The following is a 23,111-nucleotide window of genomic DNA, read 5'->3' as shown; positions in this document are numbered from 1 at the left end:
ACACTCAATAATTCTATAAAAAGAGACAAATTTTCTGAAAAAGTTCAATCTGAAGACTCTACTAGAGTGGATGCAAGCGCTAATATATGATTTATAAAAACATGTGACATATTAATAAATATCTGTAAATATAATACCATCTAGATTTCTGAGTACCTTATTTCTTCTAATATATAATACCTGAACATCATCTCTAAACCTTCTAATATATATATATATACAAAGAGAGAGAGAGCTCTACAGCAAGACATCTGTTTTTATCTCTCTGTTCCACTCTAACCTTTCATCATCTGACACAAGATCATTTCCTCCAAGGTTCCTTGTCTTGCCAGTGCTGGTGCCACATAAAAACCATTCAGAATACAATGTGAAGTGGTTGGCATTTGGAAGGGCATCCAGTGGTAAAAACCATGCCACGACTGACCTCGTCTGTGCTGGTCCCACATAAAAAGCACTCAGTCCACTCTGCAGAGTGATTGGTGTTAGGAAGGGCATCCAGCCATAAAAACTATGCCATAAAAACTATGCAGTCTTCTGCCTGGCTGGCTCCTGTCAAACTGTCCAACCCATTCCAGCATGGAAGGCAGACGTTAAATGATGATAATGATGATGATAAATATTGTAAAGTATTGGCAGTGCAGGTGGTCAAAATACTCAACTGATTACTTGTGATATGTGAAATTGATGGAAATACTGTCATGAATTTGGTCTATTAGTTGCATATGGCGCCAGCAAACCTGCTGGAGCAGAACAAATTATAACTATTTAACAACAGTAACAATTACAGCAGCAGTCTTGTTATAGTTGTTGTTGTTGCTGCTGATGCTGTAGTTTGACAACAAAATATATTTCTCCTTCTAATTAGATTATGTTACATTTTGGGGGTTATTTCATATCAATATTTCTTGTCCTGTTAATTTAGCTAAACAGTATGTAAGACAGAGATGGCAACATTTCTTGGAAGATGTTTAAAAATAGAGAATTATTGGATGATGAGGAAAGTGCAGAATGCATTATTTTATATTTATAAACATGTGCTTACTTTGTGAAGCCATCCTACTTCACTAGACATACAATGTCAGTGTACAAGAGAGAAGACTGTGTTGGTGTGGTTATGCAATTCATATGGATAAAGACAACTGCATAAAGAAGTGCCAACTTCTAAATGTGAAGGTAACCTGTGGAAGAGGAAGATGTGGGACAAAGTGGTGAAAAAGGATCTTCAGATGTTGTACCTTACATAGGAGATGACAAAAGACAAATATGATTGATGATTTACTATACTTGAGAAGACCTGCCCAGCTAAGTTAAATCAAGGTCATAATGACATGTTGTTTTATATCCATGCCACTATACACAATCTGTCACGGACACCTCTTTCTCATAACCCATCTTCCTAACTCCCTCTCCATTCCCCCACCACTCACTGTTTTCCTTTTTCCTCAATCTCCTGCTCTCCCTCATCACCCTGAAGCACCTATCTGTCCCTGTTGAATTCCTGATCCACAACATGTCCTCCTAACACCCAACTTCTGTGTCCACTCACTACATATTCTGCAACAGTAACCCACCATGGCTGCAGTTCAATGACTGAAATAAGTAAAAGATAAAAATAATATGCATATATATATATCAGAAGGTATTTAAAGGTCATATTCAGTCATTTCAGTACAGTTACAGTTATCAATTGTAAAGTGAGTTGCAGTTTGGTTTTGTGCCTGAGAGAAATACAACTGATGCTATATTCCTGGTAAGGCAACTTCAGGGGAAGTATTTAGCCAAAAATAAACTACTGTACTTGACTTTTGTTGACAGGCTCTGTTACTCCTTTATCTAGTAATCAATGTGGAAGCTAGGGATAGATGGGTGGTTAGTGAGAGCTATACAAGCAATGTACAAGGATGCTGCCAGTAAGGTGAATGTTGGCAAAGAATATACTAACGAGTTCAGTGTACAGGTAGGAGTTTATCAAGGATCGGTGCTTAGCCTTCTCCTGTTTTTCATAATCCTCCTGGCCATTACAGAGGAACTCAAGACTAGCTACCTCTGGGAGCTCCTCTATGCTGATGACATTGTTCTTATAACTGAATCATTACCTAACCCAGGGAAGAAATTTCAAGTGTGGAAGCAAGGCCTAGAATCTAAGGGTCTTAGAGATAATTTAGTAAAAACCAAATTCCTAGTAAGTTGGAAAATAGACAAATTATAAGTCCTTTCTAGGAGACGGCCCTGCTTCATATGTATACACCAACATGTCCAGAAAACAACAAACAGAATCAATGGAATCAGAAAGAATTCTAAAGGAGACATCATCCACAATATCAACACTTACCTCAATGACAGACTTACAAATAACTATTTTAGATAAAATAATAAAAAAATTCACAGATGAAAAACAAGTGGGTGGATATCTCTAGCCTTCTTCCTGCAATCTTTTTGTTCTTCTGGCAGTAAATTCTGGCTATCAAGGTGCTTGTAAATGCTTTCTGAAAGTATTTCTGGCAAGCAAGTGATTGGTCTATAATTGTTAGCTGTATTACCCTTGATTTTGTCTGTCATAAGAAGTACTGTTCTCCCTCTAATCATCCAATCTGGTATTATTCTTCCATTAAAGTAATCCTGAATCTGTTCCCTCAGTTTCCCTTGTAAGCTACTAAATTTCTTTAGCCAGTCCCCTTGAACTAAATCTAGTCCTGGACCTTCCAATTCGGCATTTTTTCTAACACTTTACACATTAATACACTAGTTAGTTTTAGATCTGGTTACTTCTCACTCACTAGTTCTTCCCTCGCTTTCTTTAACTGTACTGCATCTCCATTATGATTGACTGGCTTGTCCCAAATATAACTCCAGAACTTTCTAGCTTCTTCTGCATTAGATTTCTCATCTTCAGTACTTTCTTTTTCACTATTTATTTGGTTATAAAATCTCCTTTGTTCTGTCTCAAATAATCTGTTCTGTTGATACTGATCTATTCTTTTCCGATATCAGGAAAGCTTACCTACAATTGCTATGATATGCTGCTTCAACTCTTCTATGACTGTCCCAAATCCTTTCTCTTTGACTAAGTATTTTTTCTCAAGAGAAGATTTAAATCTCGTGTTTCCTAACTTGTTCAGTTTCGAGGCTTTTATTTAACCCAGATCTTGTCTTTAAGTCTTCACTTTTTGTAATCTCCTTTTCCACATTTGCTCTTTTCTAATCTTTCCTTGTGGAATGTCTAATCTACTAGTAACTATTAGCCCTCTTACATAGATCAGTAAGTTAGTCTCTCCTATATTTTTAGTATCTATCTTACTGATAACAGAATCTATTTTTCTGGTCATTTCTTACAGCTTCCTTCTGTTGGTGCCTTTTAATACTAGTAATCATTTTCTTACTCATTGCTTCTTGCAATTCTTCTAAAATCTTCTGGTCTTTCTCACTTAAATCACTTAAATCTCTAGTGCCAGTTGTCTCTTCCTTGTTGGTAGTGCTATTATTATTTTTTTTCTTTTGGTTCTTCTTTGGTTTGAATTGTACCTCTTATGTTGTTTGTCTTTCCTACTGCCTGGTCTTTCTTTCCCAGTTCTCTTGTGATATCCTCCACCTCCAATTCTGACATCCACTCGCTTCTATTAATAGCCTTATCTTGATCTACTAGTCTCTGCTCAATCACTTTAAACATAGCCTTCTCTACTCAAAGTGTTTACATCCATTTTCTATATCCCTTTCATTCTAATTCACTTTCTATGTAGTATTGCATCACTATCCTGTTTTCTTCACTAGTCTACTTTGTCCTCCTTGCTTTATTATCTGCTAATATTGTATTAGGATATCAGCTGTAGTCAGTCTGCATCTTTATTGAACCACTGCAAAGGGAGAGGCCTTTCCTTAAAGGTCCAACTTCATTTTCGCTGTTACAACCAGAGTTTCTTGACAAACACTCATCTCTCATAAACTGAGGTAAGGTAACATTTGTCACCATCATCATTACCACTATTATTTTTTGACATTTGAGTTTCAAATAACGTTCTATTGCATCATTTGCTGCCCTTTTGTGCTGGTGAGGTGTGTGCTGAATTTTATTTTATCCTTTTGAAAAATATTGCATCAGAATGTTTTGTTATGGGGTTTGGTTTTAGTCTTTTGTTGTATTAGTTTTTGTATTGTGTGTTGTTTGTGCAGTGCAGGTTCTGTTCTTCTGTTGGTTATCAGACTTCTATGGTACACGTTGTGGGCTTTGTTTAATTTATTGGGTATTTACAGTATGAGTTTATGCCTGTATGTTTTTGGAGAAGTGTTGCATAGCAGTGTGTGTAAATAATAGACCATTTCACAGTATCTGCCCATCGTTCTACTTTTTTTTTATTTTGTTATTCGTTTGGGCAGTGACATGGAGAGACAGATCTGCTTCACAGCATTTACTTTTTGACTGAATACTGCCCATGGATATGTGCTGAAGTTTCTTACGTATTTATAATTATTATTGATGGATAAGTGAGAGACCAAGAACAAACAGTAATGTGCATATATATAAAGTATTTGTATAGATATGAATGAATGCATATGTGATTAATGTTATCAAAATTTCATTCACAGGTTTGCAGTTTTTGTATAGAGGCATTGCAGTCCATATGTTTACATTTTCAGGCACTTGTTGCTGTGGTGGCACATCTGAAGGAAGGTATTTTTTATAGAACTCCCAAATAGCAATCTCAAAATCTTCACTGTCCCGAGTAGAGCAGTTTTTGAGCATGCTCTACCTTCATGTCAATTCCAATTTCTCTGACATATTTCTCAGACTTCATTGTTAGTGCTCTTAGTACCCCTGTGACTACATCATGATAGTTATTCTCTTCATTGCCCATTGTCTTGTAATTTTATCTTTTAGTAACTTGCATTTTTTCACCCTTTTCTAGCTCGTGTGCATCCCTTGGTATGACAATATCTATAATCTTAGTTTTCTTTTCCCTTTTATTCACTACAGCAATGTCTGATCTTTGAGCATCTATTAGAGAGTTACAGTGGATTGTAAAATCACACAAGATATTATATTCAGTATTCTTAGAGATGTCTTTTGGCTCATGTTTACACCATTTCCATGTTTTTCCAAGACTATATTTTACACACAATCTCCAGTGAACAAACTTAGCCATGTTATTATGCCACGTTTTGTATTCTTTTGGGGCCAATTTGCTACACCTACTCACAACATGTGGTATTGTTTCGTTTTTGTTGTCAAACATCCTACAAAGGGGAAATTCACTGCTCTTATCTATTTCGAGCTTGGTATAATTAGTTCTCAGAGCTTCTTCCTGAATGTTGCATATCAATGCCTCAGTGCATCCTTTCAGATCACTTTTCCTTAGCCACCTCCAAGTGTTGGTCTTGCCAATGACCTTAAATTTATCTGAAGTATTACCCATGCATTGTTTTCATTTTCCAATTATTTAATTTTTGTTCTTCATCTTGTTTCTTAAATGTCTTTGAATGTGTCACATTTTTTGGTGGGTATCATGTTGCTATTTCAAACATGCAACAAGCAAGGGTTCAATCTGCTGTTTGATGTACCATCCCAAACTGTTTTTCTCATTCACAACAAAGATCTTTCATCTTATGAAGCCTCTTCCTACCTTGTACCTAAGCATGTTTCTTCTTCAACACAACAGTAACATTATTATTATTGTTGTTGTTGTTATATTAATATTAATTAGTGGTGAACTGGTAGAATTGTTAGCATGCCACACAAAATGTTTAATGGTATTTCTTCTTTGGAGTTGCTAAAGGAAGTACTAGTTAAGCACTGGGGTCAATGAAACCAACTAGCCCCCCCTCCCATAAAATTTTCAGGCCTTTTTCCTACAGAAGAAAGGATTATTATTATTATCATTATTTAGGTGGAGAGCTGGCAGAATTGTAAGTGTGTCAGACAAAATGCTTAGCAATATTTCTTCCAACTCTTCTCATTCTGAGTTTGCGTCACTTCTTTCAGTGTTGATAAAAATAAGTACCATTTGAGAACTGGGGTCAATGCAAATGACTAATCTTCTCCCCACATAACTGCTAACCCTGTGCCAAAATTTGAAATCACCATCATTATTATTATTATTATTGTCTTTATCCTACTTCTGTTTCAAAGGTCCACGCATAAAAGGTAAAAATTTTTATGTTCCTGGTGAGAAAAAAATATCTGCTACACAAGCTGGTTATTTCACGGAAACATTTTCCCGTGTCATGGATGGGGAAGCTTATTGTGATCCAGTAAGGTTGGCACGCCAATACAGACAGAAAGAGTCTAAGAAAAATCTGGGAAAGGAATTCATTCCAAGTAGTGGATTTAAAACATCGTGAGTAATATTTTATTTGTGTTACTTTGAGAATGTGCTTTACTTCTTCCTCCTCCTTGCCTGCATTCTCTGTTAATCTCTCCATATCACAACAAAAAGTTTGCTCCTCTCATCATATTGCTATTTTCTCTAATGCTATCCTTTCACAGCAATAAATCTGTATTACCCAGCATACTGTAGCTTCTCCCGACACCTCATCTAAAGTCTCTCCTCTCTTTCAGTGGTGGAGTCTCTTTTGCATTGTGGTTTATAAGGTCACCTCAATAGTACTAAAGCTATGAAAAGGTACCCTGTATACTCTGTAAAGTTACTAGGTTATTGAGGAGAGACAATGCAGGGTTTGAGAAGACTCTTTTGTCTTGTCAAGAGTAAGGCAACTTCTCTAGTGCTGGTGTCATGCACAAATATACCTAATACATTCTGTAAAGTGGTTAGTGTTAGGAAGGACATCCAGCAATAAAAACCAAGCTAAAACTGAGATGTTCAAACTAGATATGGTCCTCCAGCATAGGATTCTGTTGAATCATCCAAGCCATGCCAGCATGGAAAGCAAACATATGATGATGATAATGATGATGATGATGATGACAATGTATATTTGTGTCTGTGAATGATATCGCATACTTACCGCTGCTTCAGTGAGTTGATGACATTTGCATTTTTGTTACTCTGTTCTTTCAAAAACCTGTGTGATTAACATTAACATGTAGCATAGTTGGTTCATCACAAGCTTCTTACAACTTCTATATGCACCACCAGTGCTACATTTCCATAATTTGAAAATATCTTATTCTATATCTTTAACATGGTTTCTAGGATATTTAAATAACATCGTCATCATCATCGTTTAATGTTTGTTTTCCATGCTGGCATGAGTTGGACGGTTTTACTGGAAACTTGCAAGCCAGGAGGCCACACCAGGCTCCAGTCTGATCTGGCAATGTTTCTACAGCTGGATGCCCTTCCTAATGCCAACTACTCTGAGAGTGTAGCAGGTGCTTTTTACATGCCACCGGCATGGGAGCCAGTCAGGTGGCACTTGCATCAGCCATATTAGGATGGTGCTTTTTATGTGCCACCAGCACAGGAGCAAGTCAGGACGGGATGGGGTGGGGGCTGGCATCGACCACATACGGATGGTGCTTTTTATGTGCCACTGGCACAGGGAACTAGTCAGGCAGATCTGGCAGTGTCCCACGCATGAATGAATGGTTCTTATCGCATGCCACCAGCAGTGATAATGGCCACAATTACAATTTCCATTTGATTGTGATTTGATTTGATTTGCATTTACTTGACTCAATAGGTCTCCTCAAGCATGGAATGTCGCCTGATGATTCAAAGGTACTTTTTAAATGGGCTGGTTATGTGACACTGGTGTAGGCTATGGCTGTGATGTCACTTTACTTGCCAGGTCTTCTCAATCACAGCATATCACCAGAGGTCTCAGTCTTTTGTCATTGCCTCTGTGAGGCCCAACACTTGAAGGTCATGCTTCACCATTTCATTTTCCTGGGTCTCCCTCTTCCACAGGTTCCTTCCACTGTTAGAGATCAACACTTCACACACCTCTCTTCATCACAATGCATCACATGACCATACAAATGCAGACGTCTCTCATGCACACCACTTCTGATGCTTCTTGTGTCCAACATTTCTCTCAGGGTGCTTACACTCTGTCATGTGTGCATACTGACATTACACATCCAGTGGATCATACTAGCTTCATTTCTTTCGAGACTATGCATGTCTTCAACAGTCACAGCCCATGTTTCACTGCTATGTAGCATGGCAGTTTGCACACATGCATTGTACAGTCTACCTTTCACTCTGAGCAAGGGGCCCTTTGTCACCAGTAGAGGTAAGGGCTCTCTGAACTTTGTCCAGGCTATTCTTATTCTAGTGGCAATGCTCTCTGAGCATCCCCCCACCCACTACAGACTTGGTCACCTAGGTAGTGGAAGCTATCAACTACTACTAGTTTCTCTCACTGGCATGTGATGCAGCCAGTTTTCTGAGCATCTGTGGTGTTTATTGCCCCTGTGCATCTGCCACACACAAAAGCTATCTTCCCAGTTAACCTTCCTTTGATGTTGTTGCACTTCTTATGTGTCCATAGCTTATACTGGGTACATCTTAGGAGTTTCTACCTACACCTTTTCTACAGATCGAGCAGGGCTGTCTACCTGAAGGGGTTTGTGATGTGTTTGCCTTACTAGGACTTTGTTTTTTGCAACATTGACTCTAAGGCTCTTCAATTCTAAACCTTACTTCCACACCTGAAATTTCTTCTCTAGTTCTGGTAGTGGTTCTGCTATGAGAGCAAGGTCATCAGCAGAGAGGAGATCCTAGGAGCAGCCTGTCTTGAATTCCTCTGTTATTGTCTGGAGGACTATGATGAATAGGAGGGGGCTGGGGGCTGATCCTTGGTGAACCCCTACATCTACCCGGATTTCTTCGCTATACTCATTGCCAGCCCTTACTTTACTGACAACATCCCTTTACAAGGCCTGTTCAGTTCTTGTTAAGCACTCATCAATCCCCAGTTTCCACATCACCCACCAGATAACCATACAATATCAAAATAATTTTCAGATGTAAAGTTGAGAGGTTTAAGGGAGATGTAGCTGTTTCTAGCAGATCTCATGACCACTTGATATCTTCCTAATTTTTTTTTTGTCACCCTGACATATGCTGATGTTTTTCAATATTTTTCTCCACATAAACACATTTTATGGAATGATGATGCAATGGTCCATTACTGGGATATAATCAACAACAAAACAAAATTTGTAATTAAATTTTTAAACCTCCCCACAAACTGCACCAGGTGAGTGTGTGTGTGTGCGTGTGTGTAAGAAAAACATATACTATATGCTATTAAAATAAATTATCTTTTACATACCTTTTTAAAATCAGTGTCACTCTAATGAAATTCCTTACACACACACACACTAACAAACACATGCACTAAGCATGAATGATATGCGTTATAGAGAATGAGAAAATATATCATGAGAAAATGAAAGAGACGGAAAAATGGAAAGAGAGAGATCTTTTCTGTTGCTGCTGCAGATTTAGAAATTTTAAAATTAATTGGAAATTCTCAAATTTTCGTATATTGATGTACATTTTCATACTGAATCCAAGTATGTGATTTATTTACTGCAGAAAAATTTTAGAAAAATATTACAAAGGTTTAACGTTTGATCATTTTTACCCAATCAGAAAACAGGATTTGTACATGATAGCTGTCATAGAATAAAAGTAAACATTAGTAGATGAAGTTTTAAACAAATTGAAAGCAATGTGTGAAGGATAATGCACATATATGGGGAGAGAGAGAGAGTGACAAAGTGTGTGATGAATATATAAAGAGATATGGATTGATGGTGATAGATAGATAGTGTGAGATTTGCAGATCTAAAAGTCAAATTATTTCTCATTGAAATTTATATTTTTATATTATTATTTACAGACAACATTCTCTTTGGGATGCAGATTTTGAAATTCAAATTTGTTTTTCTTGAGGATGCATCATTTCAGAGCCTTTCAGAGTTAAACACACATATCTGAAAGGCACACCTTTCCACAGGGTTGCACATGCTCTGTTGTGTACTATAGCCATATCACAATTTACAATGGGTTGACTCCTGTGAGTTCTCTGATGGCTGATCAGGTCTGCACAACTCAAGCATTTCCTCCCACAAATTAAACACATAAAAAGCAACACTCCCTCATTTTCCACAGGTTCATTCTTTCTAAGACTTCTCTTAATCTTCTTGTGCTTCATTCTCCCTCTTTCAATATTCAAACAACCATTGTGCATTCTTTTCCACTGTCCATTTTAGTCTTGTCCTTCGCTTTCCCAATCAACAACTGAAACACCTGTCTGTGTCAGAATAATTCTGAGGCAGTCCTTGAACTTCATTTTGGGTTTACATGCTGGTCTTCTACCATCTTCCAGCTAACCATACAAAAGTTCCTGGGAAGTCTTTCACCATTCATTCTTACCAGATGTCCACCCCACCTCAAACGACTTTGTAGAATCATTGATTCTACACTCCAACAACCACTTCTCTAAAATACCTCCACATCACTGATGGCCATTTTCCAATTAATCCCAAAAATTTTCTTAAGACAATATTGATAATATTGTTCCAAATGCCTTAAATACCTATGATAAACAACCCATTTCTCCCTTCCAGATAACACAATGATGGCAGGACACATGTGCTATAAATCCTAACTTTGGAAAGATATTCTATGGTATGACCAGAGACACTTGTCAAGCCTACCAAAAGCACTACTAGCTTTGCTGATACTACATAAAATTTCATCAAAACCAGCAGTGCTCAAAGTACTTCTTCAATAAATAAATTTAGTTACAACTTCCATCCTTTGACCATACACGGTTATAGAATACTGTTTTTTTATTTTTGAGATGAGGAATTCTGTACATTATTTACATTATTTACATTGGACGGATATGTGTCCTCATCTTCTTCGTTGTTACCACAATGTTTCAGCTGATTTACTCTTCAGCCTTCATCAGGTATCCTGGCAGAATTTTGAACCCAATCATGGGTTCTTATTCCTGAGGAATTTTTTTGATATCATCATCATCATCATCATCATCATCATCATTGCCTTTGCACAGCTTCTAACGCTGGAGATGTACTACACCTCTTATTTTTCGAGGACCTTCCAGAGTATTTGAGTGGTTCCAAGCAGAGCTGTTTTCTGCAAGTGCTCCACCCTTATTACAACCCCTATTTGTTCCATGTATATCTCAAGATTTTTACTCACTGTTCCCAGGGCGCCGACAATTATTGGTACTACTACCACCTTTCTTATCGATCACAACTGCTTCTTTATACACACACACACATGTATGTATGTATGTATGTATGTATGTATGTATGTATGTATGTATGTATGTATGTATGTATGTATGTATGTATGTATGTATGTATGTATGTATGTATGTATGTATGTATGTATGTATGTATGTATGTATGTATGTGAGTGAGTGAGTGACAGGCTTCTTTCAGTATCTATTTATCAGATCCTCTCATAAAGTTGTGGTCAGGCCGAGGTTATGGTAGAAGACGCTTGCGGAAGGTGTCACATCGTAGTACTGAACCCAGAACCAAGGGAAATAATTCTATTACTACAAACGTGAATTTTCGAAATCGATAGTGGCTGTCTAGAGTAATTTCCCTTAGATCAGTTTTTGTAATTTATCAGATGTTTATTATTATCATATATTATTTGCTTCAGTTGTGGAGTTGGTTCTTACTATGGAACAATTGGTGGTCCAGTTCCTGCTCTGAGTCCAACACCAAAGCCTGCACCACCCTTCAAACCATCTTTAAGAAATATTTTCACGAATCCACCAAAAAAAGGCACTGGTTATGGGTGAGTTATAAACATTTTAAAAATTAAATGAATGATTGATTGTTCAACTGAGATTTGTTTCAGGGTTATTGCTTTTCTTAATGGTGTGGGATTGTGTATGTTGGTAGTAGGGAGTATTCCTCTGAATTTATTTGATCAATAATTTGTACTATACTGTACAGAAAATAGTTTTCTTTTTACACCCTATCATTATATTTTTGCAATAAGGTAAAACTTATTCAAATATCAAAAATGATAAATAAAAGTTCTAGAGGAAGAATGGCACTAAAAAGAAAAAGAAAATACTACAATGAAAATATTAATTTAATTATTAATCTGCGTTTGAATGGCTTGCATAGTTCTACAAATTTAGATACACTGGATTGCCAGATAAATGCATTCAATTTCTTGTTTTTTTTTATCCTTATTCATATCCCAGATCATATTTCTGAAATAAAGTAAAATTTATTCAAATTTCAAAAATGATAACCAAAAGTTTTAGGGGGGAAAATGGAGCTGCTAAAAAAAGATCATAAAACACTATGTTAAAATATTTTTCATGATAATTTAAATAACATTTGAAAGGATTAAAATAAATAGAAAAAAAAACAAAGAAACTTATCTGACAATCCAATACAATACCAGACCAGTTATCCAGTGAGCTTGGAATTGGACGTGTCCTGGATTTCTGTATTTTCCAGTTTTATGGAGATAGCCTTTCACTGGATGTACATGTGGAAATCTGTAAATATTCATAGAGTTTATAAAGAGAAAATGGGTTGATCGTGCTTTATTACAGACCAATACAATTGTTTTGATGCATCACAACCAGCAGTTCATCACTGGACATATTACAAACAACAATGTGTGTTAATTACTACTATTCAGCCATCCTGGCAGATGCATTTCATCAGGTGAGTATGATAGAAATAACTCTATGTATATTGTCAGCATTAACTTGTATTCAAGTAGCAGATCTATAGCCAGTGATTGAGCCTCTTCATCCAGATGAGTGTGCAGGTTGCCGGTGTCTGAGAGTGGCTGTTCAGGCCAAGGGTGATATAGAAGAGTGCTGGGAATATTTATATCAGGGGAGAGTTAGAGTTAAGGTGGGGGTGTGGGGGGGAAGTGCAAGCTGCTCTTTGCATATTCAGTGTGTGATTTCTTTTATTTTATTTATATATGATCTTGCTTAAATGTGTGTGTGTGTGTGTGTGTGTGTGTGTGTGTGTGTGTGTTGTCAGTTTACATATATAATGTATATGATATATTTTCTCTTTTTTAGCTATGCTGAGGTTACACTCAATCCTTATCCAAAGTATTTGTCTGATCCTATCTCAGAATGTAAAGCTGACTATATGGTTAGTATTTGAAGTGATCTGGTTATACTACACAAATAAACAGTTGAACATTCCTGTTTAGAGCAGGTTTACACTCAAAACTTTTCTAACCAAAAAAGAGAATAACAAAGAAGATTAATTTTTAGTCTCATCTTCTGTTTGTTTGTTTTTTTCACAGAAAGCCCCATTCCTCATCCATCTCTTGTGTGGGACTCTAGGCAAGTGTCTTCTACTATAGTTCTGAGCCAACAAAAACCCTGTGAGTGAATTTGGTAGGTGGAAATTGAAAGAAGCCTATCCTACATACATACATGCAAGCATGTATGAATGCATACATACATGCACGCATGCATTACATGCATACATAATGCATGCATGCATACATACATACATGGATGCATGCATGCACACATGCATACACACACACACATACACACATACACACACATACACACACACATAAATACACACATACACACATACATACATACATACATACACATACATACATACATACACACATACACACATACACACATACATACATACACACACATACATACATACATACATACATACATACACACATACATACATACATACATACATACACACACATACATACATATATACACACACACACACGCACACACACACACGCACACACACACACACGCACACACACACACACACATGCACACACACACACATACATACATACATACATACATACATACATACATACATACATACATATATACATACATACATACATACATACATACATACATCTGAAGATCAGTGCAAAAGAGAATACCTATGTTGAACTATTGAGAAATCTGCAGTTATTCTATCGAGTTCAGTTTACGAGCTCAGGTTTATACCTGTAATTATTGGAGCACCGGGATATGTAACACACTGCCTAAATACCAATTTTGAGAAATTAGGCTTCCCAAAACCAGAAAGGAGAAAGTTGATTCGAAGACTATAGATCCAATCCCTCGTTTGAACTGTTAAAATCTGCAAAACTTTCTTGAAGTTTATCACTTAAGTATATATGCACATGTCTAGATATGCAAATATATGCATGAGAAGATATACATAAAACAAAGCATACAAAACTGCATGTATACATACACGCATACGAATATACTTTGTTGTTGATGTTGAAATTCCAATGAAGGAGCCTTGGATCTAGGTTAGAAACTGGCTCTTTCTCTATTAGTAAGAAATCTTGAAATAAAACTATATATATCATCATCATCATTGTTTGACATCTATCTTCCATGGGTAGGATGGCTAACAGGAGCTGGCAAGGTAGAAAACCTACCTTTGGCTTCTGTGGCTGTTTTGGCAGGGATTTTATGCTTGGATATCCTTTCTAACACCAACCACTCCACAGAGAGGATTCAGTGCACTTTATGTGACACTAGCACAGGCAAAGTTAGTTTTGGCCTGATTTTTACAGCTGGATGCCCTTCCAAATGCCAACCACATTACAATGTGGGCTGGCTGCTTTTAATGTGGCACCAGCACTGGCAGAATAACCAAGTAACTCACAGGACAAGGAATTATGAGAGAGGCAGGGCATTTGGGGAGGGGAACTTATATCAGAGGATGAAAGGTTAGAGTATGACAGAGAGACAGAAGCAGGGGTCTTGCCACAACAGAGGGGGCATCAGCCCTTCCCAACTACAGTGCTATCATTTAATGTTTCTTTTTTTTTTTTTTGTTAAAAGTATTCTTTTCACTGTCTATAAACACAGCCAAGCTGACATGATGCATTCTTCCAGGAGTGAATAAAAAATTCTCAAATTTAAGGGGATGGGCTCCTTAGATACTAACATGGGCTCTCATATATGAATTCTAATGGTGCAGGGGTCCACTTGCCATCGGGCAAGCTGGCAACCTGGCCAATTCACCACTGTACAGAGGTACACATAGATGTAAATATATACATATATACCCATAAACATACACATATATACTCATAAACGCTCACTTCCAGACTAACAGATATACGTAATGAAGTTCACATGAGTACATACAGACACTTATATGGTAAACTAACAGGCACATGCGTTAAAAATAATGTATATATACATACCCGTGTGTGTGTGTCTGTGTGTATTCATGTGTGCATGTCTTTATGTTTGTGTTTGACCCTATCACTGCTTAACAACTGGTGCTGGTTTGTTTGTGTCTCCATAACTTCAGCGAAAATAGACCATAAGAATAAGTACCTGGTTTTTAAAAAATAAGTATTGGGATTGATTTGTTCATCTAAACCCTTCAAGGTGGTGCTTTCTCGTGGCTGCAGTATAATGACTGAAGCAAGTAAAAGATAAAGGACAAACAAGGTCATTAAATTCAATGTGAACTGGTTGGTCTATGGTTTAAAATTTTTAGCAATGAAATAACTGAAGAAACATCCATAAAAAAATGTCTAAAACTAAAGGTAGATGCCAATATATGTTGAGTTCTATAAATAAAGTTCACTTTGGCATGAAGTTAATGTAAGTAAATTGAAAGTAGTGAACCATTTGTTGATCTGTTGTACCCCTCTCTGAACTTTAATATCCAACAACCATACAGTCTGCTAATAGAAATCAGAAACCATATTTCATGAATCTGGTAGCAGTCTAGCTTAATGGAGTAAGATTGCTTATGATATGTAAGCAATGAGTTGGCTTGGAGTCTGACATAATAGAAACTATAATATGTAAGTCATGAGTTGGCTAGAAAGTTGTCTTAATCATCATCATCATCATTTAACATCCATTGCCCATGCTAGCATGGGTTGGACTATTTGACTAGGTCTGGCAAGCTGAAAGGTTGCACCAGGCTCCAGTCTGATTTGGTATGGTTTCTATGGCTGGATGCCCTTCCTGATGCCAACCACTCTGAGAGTGTAATGGGTGCTCTTAGATGCCACTGACATTGGTGCCATTTGTATGACACTAGAATCTGCTCTGATTGTGATTTCACTTGGCTCGATGGGTTTTCTTCTCAAGCACAGCCAAAGATCTCGGTCATTCATCATTGCCTCTGTGAGACTCAACACTCAAAAGGTGCTTTTCACAAGCCACTAGCACCTTGCTTTTGTGAGGCCCAACATTTGAAAGGTGCTTTCTACGTGCCACCAGTATGGGTGCCAGTTACGTGACACCAGCATCAGCCACGACTACAATTTCACTTGGCTTGATGGATCTGCTCAAGCACAGCATATTGTCAAAGGTTTCAGTCACTAGTCATTGCCTCCGTGAGGCCCAACATTCAAAGATCATGTTTCACCACCTCATCCCATGTCTTCCTGTATATACCTCTACCACAAGTTCCCTCCACAGTTAGAGATCAACACTTCTTCACACACCTGTCCTCATCCATATGCATCACATGACCATATGAGTGCAATCGTTTCTTTTGCACACCACATCTCATGCCGCTTATGCCTAACTTTTCTCTCAAGATGCTTACACTCTGTCATACATGCACACTGACATTGCATATCCAGCGAAGCATACTAGCTTCATATCTTTCAAGCCCATACATGTCCTCGGCTGTCACAATCCATGTTTCACTGTTGTGTAGCATAGCTGTTTGCACACATGTATTGTACAATCTGCCTTTCACTTTGAGGGAAGAGGCCCTTTGTTGCCAGCAGAGGTAAGAGCTCTCTGAATTTTGCCCAGCCTATTCTTATTCTCACAGCTACACTCTTGGAGCATCCACCTCTGCTACTGACTTGGTCACCAAGATAACGGAAGCTATCTACTACCTCTAGTTTCTCCCACTAGCAGTTGATGGAGTCTGTTTTCTGTACATTTTCTGTTTTTATTGTACCTGTGCATCTTCCAAACACAAAAGCTATATTCCCTGTTAACCTTTCTCTGCTATTGCTGCACCTTTTATGTGTACATAGCTTACACAGAGTACATCTAATGGAGTTTCTACCTACAACTTTTCTACAGATCATGCAGGGCCATCTACCTGAAGGGGTTTGTGATTTGTCTACCTTCTTACTTACTAAAACTTTGGTTAATGGAAACTATAATATGTAGGTCATGAGTTGGTTATGAGTCTGTCTTCATGGAAACTATAATATGTAAACCTTGAGTAGGCTAGGAGTCTGTCTTAATAGAAACAATAATACTTACAAAGTTTTGAGTCAGCTAAAAGGTTGTCCTAATGAAAACTATAATACATCAGTCACAAGTTGGCTGTGAGTCTGTCTTAACAGAAGCTATAATATGAAAGATGTGTGTTGGCTAGGTGTCTGGTTTAATAGAAACTATATGGAACTTGTGAGTCAGATAGGAATCTGTCTTAATGGAAACTATAATGTGAAATTCATGATTCAACAAGGTGACTTTCTTAAGGCAAATTTGTACTTGTAGGCTGTGGCTCAAGTCAACCTCCTTGACATCTTCATTTTACATTTGGCTTTTCCATGCTGGCACAGCTATGGCAAACTTTTCCTGTTTATATCAGTTCATACTGAAGATATTACTGTCTTAGATGGATCTGGAATCACATCTTCCTCTTATATTCTATTTTGAACAAGATTTCTACAGCTTAATTCCTTTTCTTTTGCTAACCAGTCTACAGTGTGTACTAGATACATTTTATCATAACACCAAAACTTGCAAGGCTTAAGAGTTGTCGCTAACCTGTGCTGTTTTAATTTGTTCAATCATTAACACAAGAGTGTTGTTTCATGCCTGACAAATGGAGGAGACAAAGTAATGGAGAAGAATCAGAGTGACAGGAGTGAGAGGGTGACATGAGAGAGAATAAAGGAAGAGAGACAGTGATAGACAGCTGCATAATAGTTGCTGGTAAGGATATTCAATAGAAACTGCATGAGTTATCTAATGAGGAGTAAAGAGAGTAATAATAGGGAGATTGGGTGATAGAAGACACAGTGCTGGAAATGAGAGGAAGTGATGGTGAGAAGGTACATGATAAAGAGTGTTATGGGAGAGAGATAGTGATGATTGTCAACAATGAGTAATAGAGGAGGAAGTAATATGACAGAGTGATGGATACCATTGAAGATGGGTGATGGTAAGAGGATGTCACTATTGAATAGCAGGTGATGGCTTAATGGCAAAAAAAAGAGTGATAGTCAGCAATATAAAAATGTTGGTGTTAAGCAAGGATCTAATACACATAATTCCAACATGATACCCTCCCTTATTACATTGGTAATATAATGAGAGAGAGAGAGAGAGAGAGAGAGAGAGAGAGAGAAAGAATGATTGTAGGGAAGCACAGTGAAACAAGTAATCAATAAAAGATACCTGGTATACATCTTGTGCCAGTCAATGATGAGACTGAGCAAACTCTATCAGTAAAGTATGTGTGTTTGCCAAAAGCTACACACCTGCAAACAAAACAATGATATACATGTGATAAATGCTAACCAATGACTGACTAGGTAGACTTAACTGTAATAGCTGGGCTAAATATACACTAAAAATACATTTGTTGATTGTATGATTAGATAATTACTATTTATGCAAAACAGAATTTATTAGAAATCTAAAATAAATTTAAATTAGTTAATTATAGTTTGATGCTCAATATTGTTCTTTTTATTTATCTATTTATTTTTATTCTCTTTCAGAAAGAATATAAGCATCACAAGACGTTAATGAAGAATGGACCTTTTAGGTTAAACATGCATCCAGAGGACTATTTTACAGTCAACCCTTTTAAAGTACCATCGGGTATTACCCTATCAAAACACAAAACTGGTGAGGAGAAGCGGAAGCCTTTGAAACCCCTTAAACCTTTTATTCCAAGCAGTGTGGGGCAAAAGGTAACCTAAACCTGAATATTTCTTCTGTTCTATCTATCAATCTGTGAAGGCATATGGCCTGTAACTAGCGGGGTTTTGCACTCACAGTCATGGGATCCTGGTTTTGATTCCCAGACCAGGTGGTGTGTTGCTGTCTTGAATAAAACACTTCATTTCCTATTGCTTCAATTCACTCACCTGTTAATTAGTTTCAGCAATAGCTAGGGCATTAACTTCACAACAGATCGGCACCCTGTTTAGAGGAGAGGGTTGTAATGCCAGTCTGGCTTCAGGAGTCACGAGGATCATGACAGATCTACGTTATTCATCTATCTACCAATCCATCCATCCATACATGGTGTTCAGGCTAAATCATCATACTTAAGCTGTTCCTGAAGAAACAGCTTAATGTATTGGTGGGCATTCAATGGCATTGAAGAGCATAAAGGTTAAAGATGTAGTTGAGAAATAGTTAGCTGATATGGAGGACTGGAAGTCATTTGAGTACTGGAAAAGAGTTAAATGTATCATGATGGCTTGTACTGGATATCAAAATGCTGACATCATGACTGATGCTCAATACTCTGGGAATATTGTAAAGATTGTAAGACATAACATGCACATCTTGAAAACTGAGTTCTCCCCAAACTGTGATGGTGTTTGGTTGTGTGTCCAGTGGAGAAGACATTGTACTGCTCTACATCTTTGAACAGGGCCTTAAGCTCAATTCAGATGGCTATGTGATGTTGCTGGAGACTGTGCTCCAACCCTGGTTGAGATGGTAGCAGCAGGATTTGTCTCCTTGCCATACATCTAGAAAGAATCAGAAGTGGTTGTCAGAGAATTTCTATGACTTTGCCAGCTCTGATTTCTAGCCTCTTAATTCCCCTAATTATGATCCCATAGATTACTATGTAGGGTGTGATTGAGAAAAGTACCAACCACTCTACCTGCACTACCAAGCCTGACTTGGTAGCCAAGATCAAGGAGGTGTTTGAGGATCTTCCCAGGGATTCAGTGAAACACATGCACCTAGTTCTGGAGCCTTCGCTTTTCCTTTCATGCAAACTGACAAATTTAGCCTGAACACCTTATGTTTTTATCTGCTGGTCTGTCAGCCTCTCTCACTCTCTCTCTCTCCCTCCCTCCCTCCCCCTCCCCCTCTCTGTTTATATATATATATATATATACCATCTGTAGAAATATACAAATCTGAGCAGTTAATATTATAATGGGGGCTGGTTTATGGGGTTACCCTGGGTTTTTCACCCATAAGGGTTTTAGCCTTATGGCATGCCTTCAGACCTCCCACTCCACTTTTTTTAAGAGGTCTTAGGCAAATAGTGTTTTGGGGTATGAAGAGATGCCATACAGCTAAACCCCTTATGCGTGAGAAAAGCCACCATCCATTATGATATGTATATATATATATATATATATATATATATATATATATATATATATATATATATATACAGACTGACAGACAAGGTTTAACAAATAGGGCATTTGCTTAATATATGTGCACACACACTCTCTCTCTCTCTCTCTCTGAATCACTCCCCCCCCAAACCCTCCCAAGGATCAGTTAATAATGATTTTATTCAACATGTTCCCCTCTCAGATTCACACACTTTTATTGCAGCAGTCCTTCATTTTTTCTAAGCTTTGTAAAAGAACTTTGAAGGTTGGGCCTCCAACCAGGCCTTTTGTGATACCTTAAAATTCATGAACTTTCCAGCATCCCCTCGTATGTGTGTATATACTTATGTATATGTATGTAGACACATGGCTTAGTGGTTGGGATATTTGGCTTATGATTCCTGGTCAAAAGTTCAATTCCTGGTGGTACATTGTCTCCTTCAGCAAGACACTTTACTTCATGTTGCTTTAGTTCACTCAGCTGGCAAAAATTAGTTGTACCTGTAATTCAAAGGGGCCAGCTTTGTCTCATTCTTGTCAGATTAAGTTTCCCTCAGAACTATGTGAAGGCTATGCATGTCTGTGGAATGCTCGTCCACCTGCATATCAATTTCACAAGCTGGCTGTTCTGTTGATCAGATCAACTGCAAGACTCATTGTCATAACCAATGCCATGCCATTATAATAAATGTATGTATATCAGTTCAACATGCCTCCATAAGGGCAATACTTAGACATTTTGTCAGTGTTGCATCATGGAATTACTGGATGTTTTGGGTCTTACAGCTCATACCCTCTTCCAGGTAACTCAATCTAGGCTGATAAAACCTAGATCTGTATTGAAGAGGCATTCTGCTGATCCCACCAGTCACCTCTTTGCAGCAAGAACCATCTAGATTCTTTCTCTGCAATTCTACATTGTTCTTGATCATTCTTCTATAAGCTTCTGAAATGCCTGGAGTTTTCTATAGCTCCTACTTATGAGTACAACCTGCTAACCATCAACTGCTAACCTTCACTGACAGACACTTTGTTCTCCACCCGTTCTTGTGACACTCCTCCATCGACTCCTGATTTTGACATAGTTAACTCCAATAGCACTAGCTGCTTTTTAACTTAGAAAACCAAGATGATATCTGGTCTCCGCAAAGTCTGTGTCATATGCACTGAAAATTTCAACTGTTTCTCCTGATCAACTTCCATCACCCAGTCCTGTACTATGGGAAGTATTTCCTTGGAGCCTTTTCATTGACTTCTCTCCCTCCTTAACAAACACTATACTTCTGGCTGTAGTGCTGATATTTTTGCTCTTGCTAATCCCCTAGTTGATTGCCTCAAGGATGGTCTTCAGGACTTAATCATGTTTCTGTGTGATGACGTACCTCGCTCAGTGCCTTGGAGCAGCTGCTTAAGATGTGATTGAGGGCCCCTTAGAACACAAGAGGAATACAAGAGTTTTCTCCCATAGAAATAAGTTAGATGGGCTGAAGAGAATATTGAGTCCTGTAAACTGACCTTCAGTAGGGTCAGCATGCAGTAGTCCTTCTTTATGCCATGCTTTCTTCATTTTCACTAGCCTCTCATAATAACCTCTCATAATGCCACTTTCTTGTCTTTCACAGTGGTGTTGAGTATGTTTCATCATTTTGAATATATATCACTCCAATGGCATCTCAAAATCCTGAACCCTTTACACATCTCTGAATTGCAGGACATGCACAAATCTCTTCCCTTCTGCCTCACCTATAGCCAAGTATATCCTTGCCCAGCTGACCCTCTTGCTTTTTGATAATGCTCCCTACTATCGCCTTCTTTACAGGTTATTCAAACCTGCCTCTTAGATCTTTATTACTCAATTAATGGTGTCATTCCACCCACACATCACCTTTAGCTTAGCTGGGCCAAATTCTCAGCCAGATGTTGGATTTATAGCCCTAAGCAGGTTATTTCAGAGAAATTCCTAGTTGTCATCTTTTCTCTATGTATTTAAATCCTTCTCCTAACAGTCATATTTCTAAGATTATTCTCAAATGTGTAGTTTTTTAGCTTCTGTACCTTCCTTCTCCATATCATCTGTTTCTAGATGTACCGAGCTTTAATTCTGAATTCACTAGCCACTAATCTAGCTTCGGTTGTATATTCCTCTCCAGGAAAGGTTTTAGTAATAACAATGATCCAGCTGTCCCGTTTCCTAGTGAGAATGTAAACTAACAGTACAGGTATAGCTGCATGGTAAGCTGTTTGCTTCCCAACCTCATAGTTCTGGGTTCAGTCCCACTGTGTAGCACCTTGGGCAAGTGTTTTCTACTATAGCCTCAGAGCAACTAAAGTTTTGTGATTGGATTTGGTAGACGAAAGCTGAAAGAAGCCCATTGTATGTATGTGTTGGTATCAGGACAAAATCCACTGAGGACAAAATCCCGGGGACAAAATCTCCCGAGGACAAATACCCCAAGGACAAAATCTCACTGGACAAATTTTAACAAAAATATCAACTAATAAATATTTGAAATTTTTCATAAAATTTCACTTTCCTAAGATATTTTTATTGTAAAGCAAGAACAATATCCCAGGGGGGATTTTGGGGGGATTTTGTCCTCAGTAGGATTTCATCCTAGTACTCTGTGTGTGTGTGTGTGTGTGTGTGTGTGTGTGTGTGTGTGTGTGTGTCCCATCACCACTTAACTAGTGCCAATGTGTTTACACCCCCATAATTTAGCAGTTTGGCAAAAGAGACCAATAGAATAAATACCCAACTTTAAAAGGTCAATTTGTTTACCTAAACCCTACAAGGCTGAGACAAACAAATGATAAAAA

The 23,111-nt window shown here is 37.7% G+C and overlaps 1 protein-coding gene across 1 annotated transcript in view; it reads left to right on the top strand.

Annotated features, from left to right (window-relative positions):
* Positions 1 to 23,111, top strand: part of LOC115224121 (UPF0602 protein C4orf47 homolog) — a 34,285-nt gene that overhangs the window by 5,703 nt on the left and 5,471 nt on the right. Inside the window, exons 2-5 of the mRNA XM_029794924.2 lie at positions 6,122 to 6,329; positions 11,613 to 11,750; positions 13,015 to 13,090; positions 18,699 to 18,893. Coding sequence (XP_029650784.1) covers positions 6,122 to 6,329; positions 11,613 to 11,750; positions 13,015 to 13,090; positions 18,699 to 18,893 — 617 coding nt within the window. The remainder of the gene's footprint in view (positions 1 to 6,121; positions 6,330 to 11,612; positions 11,751 to 13,014; positions 13,091 to 18,698; positions 18,894 to 23,111) is intronic.

This window comes from Octopus sinensis, linkage group LG24, assembly GCF_006345805.1.
Source record: "Octopus sinensis linkage group LG24, ASM634580v1, whole genome shotgun sequence".
NCBI lineage: Eukaryota > Metazoa > Mollusca > Cephalopoda > Octopoda > Octopodidae > Octopus > Octopus sinensis.
Note: the sequence above shows the minus strand (reverse complement) of the source record. Positions and strands in the feature narration are given on the sequence as shown.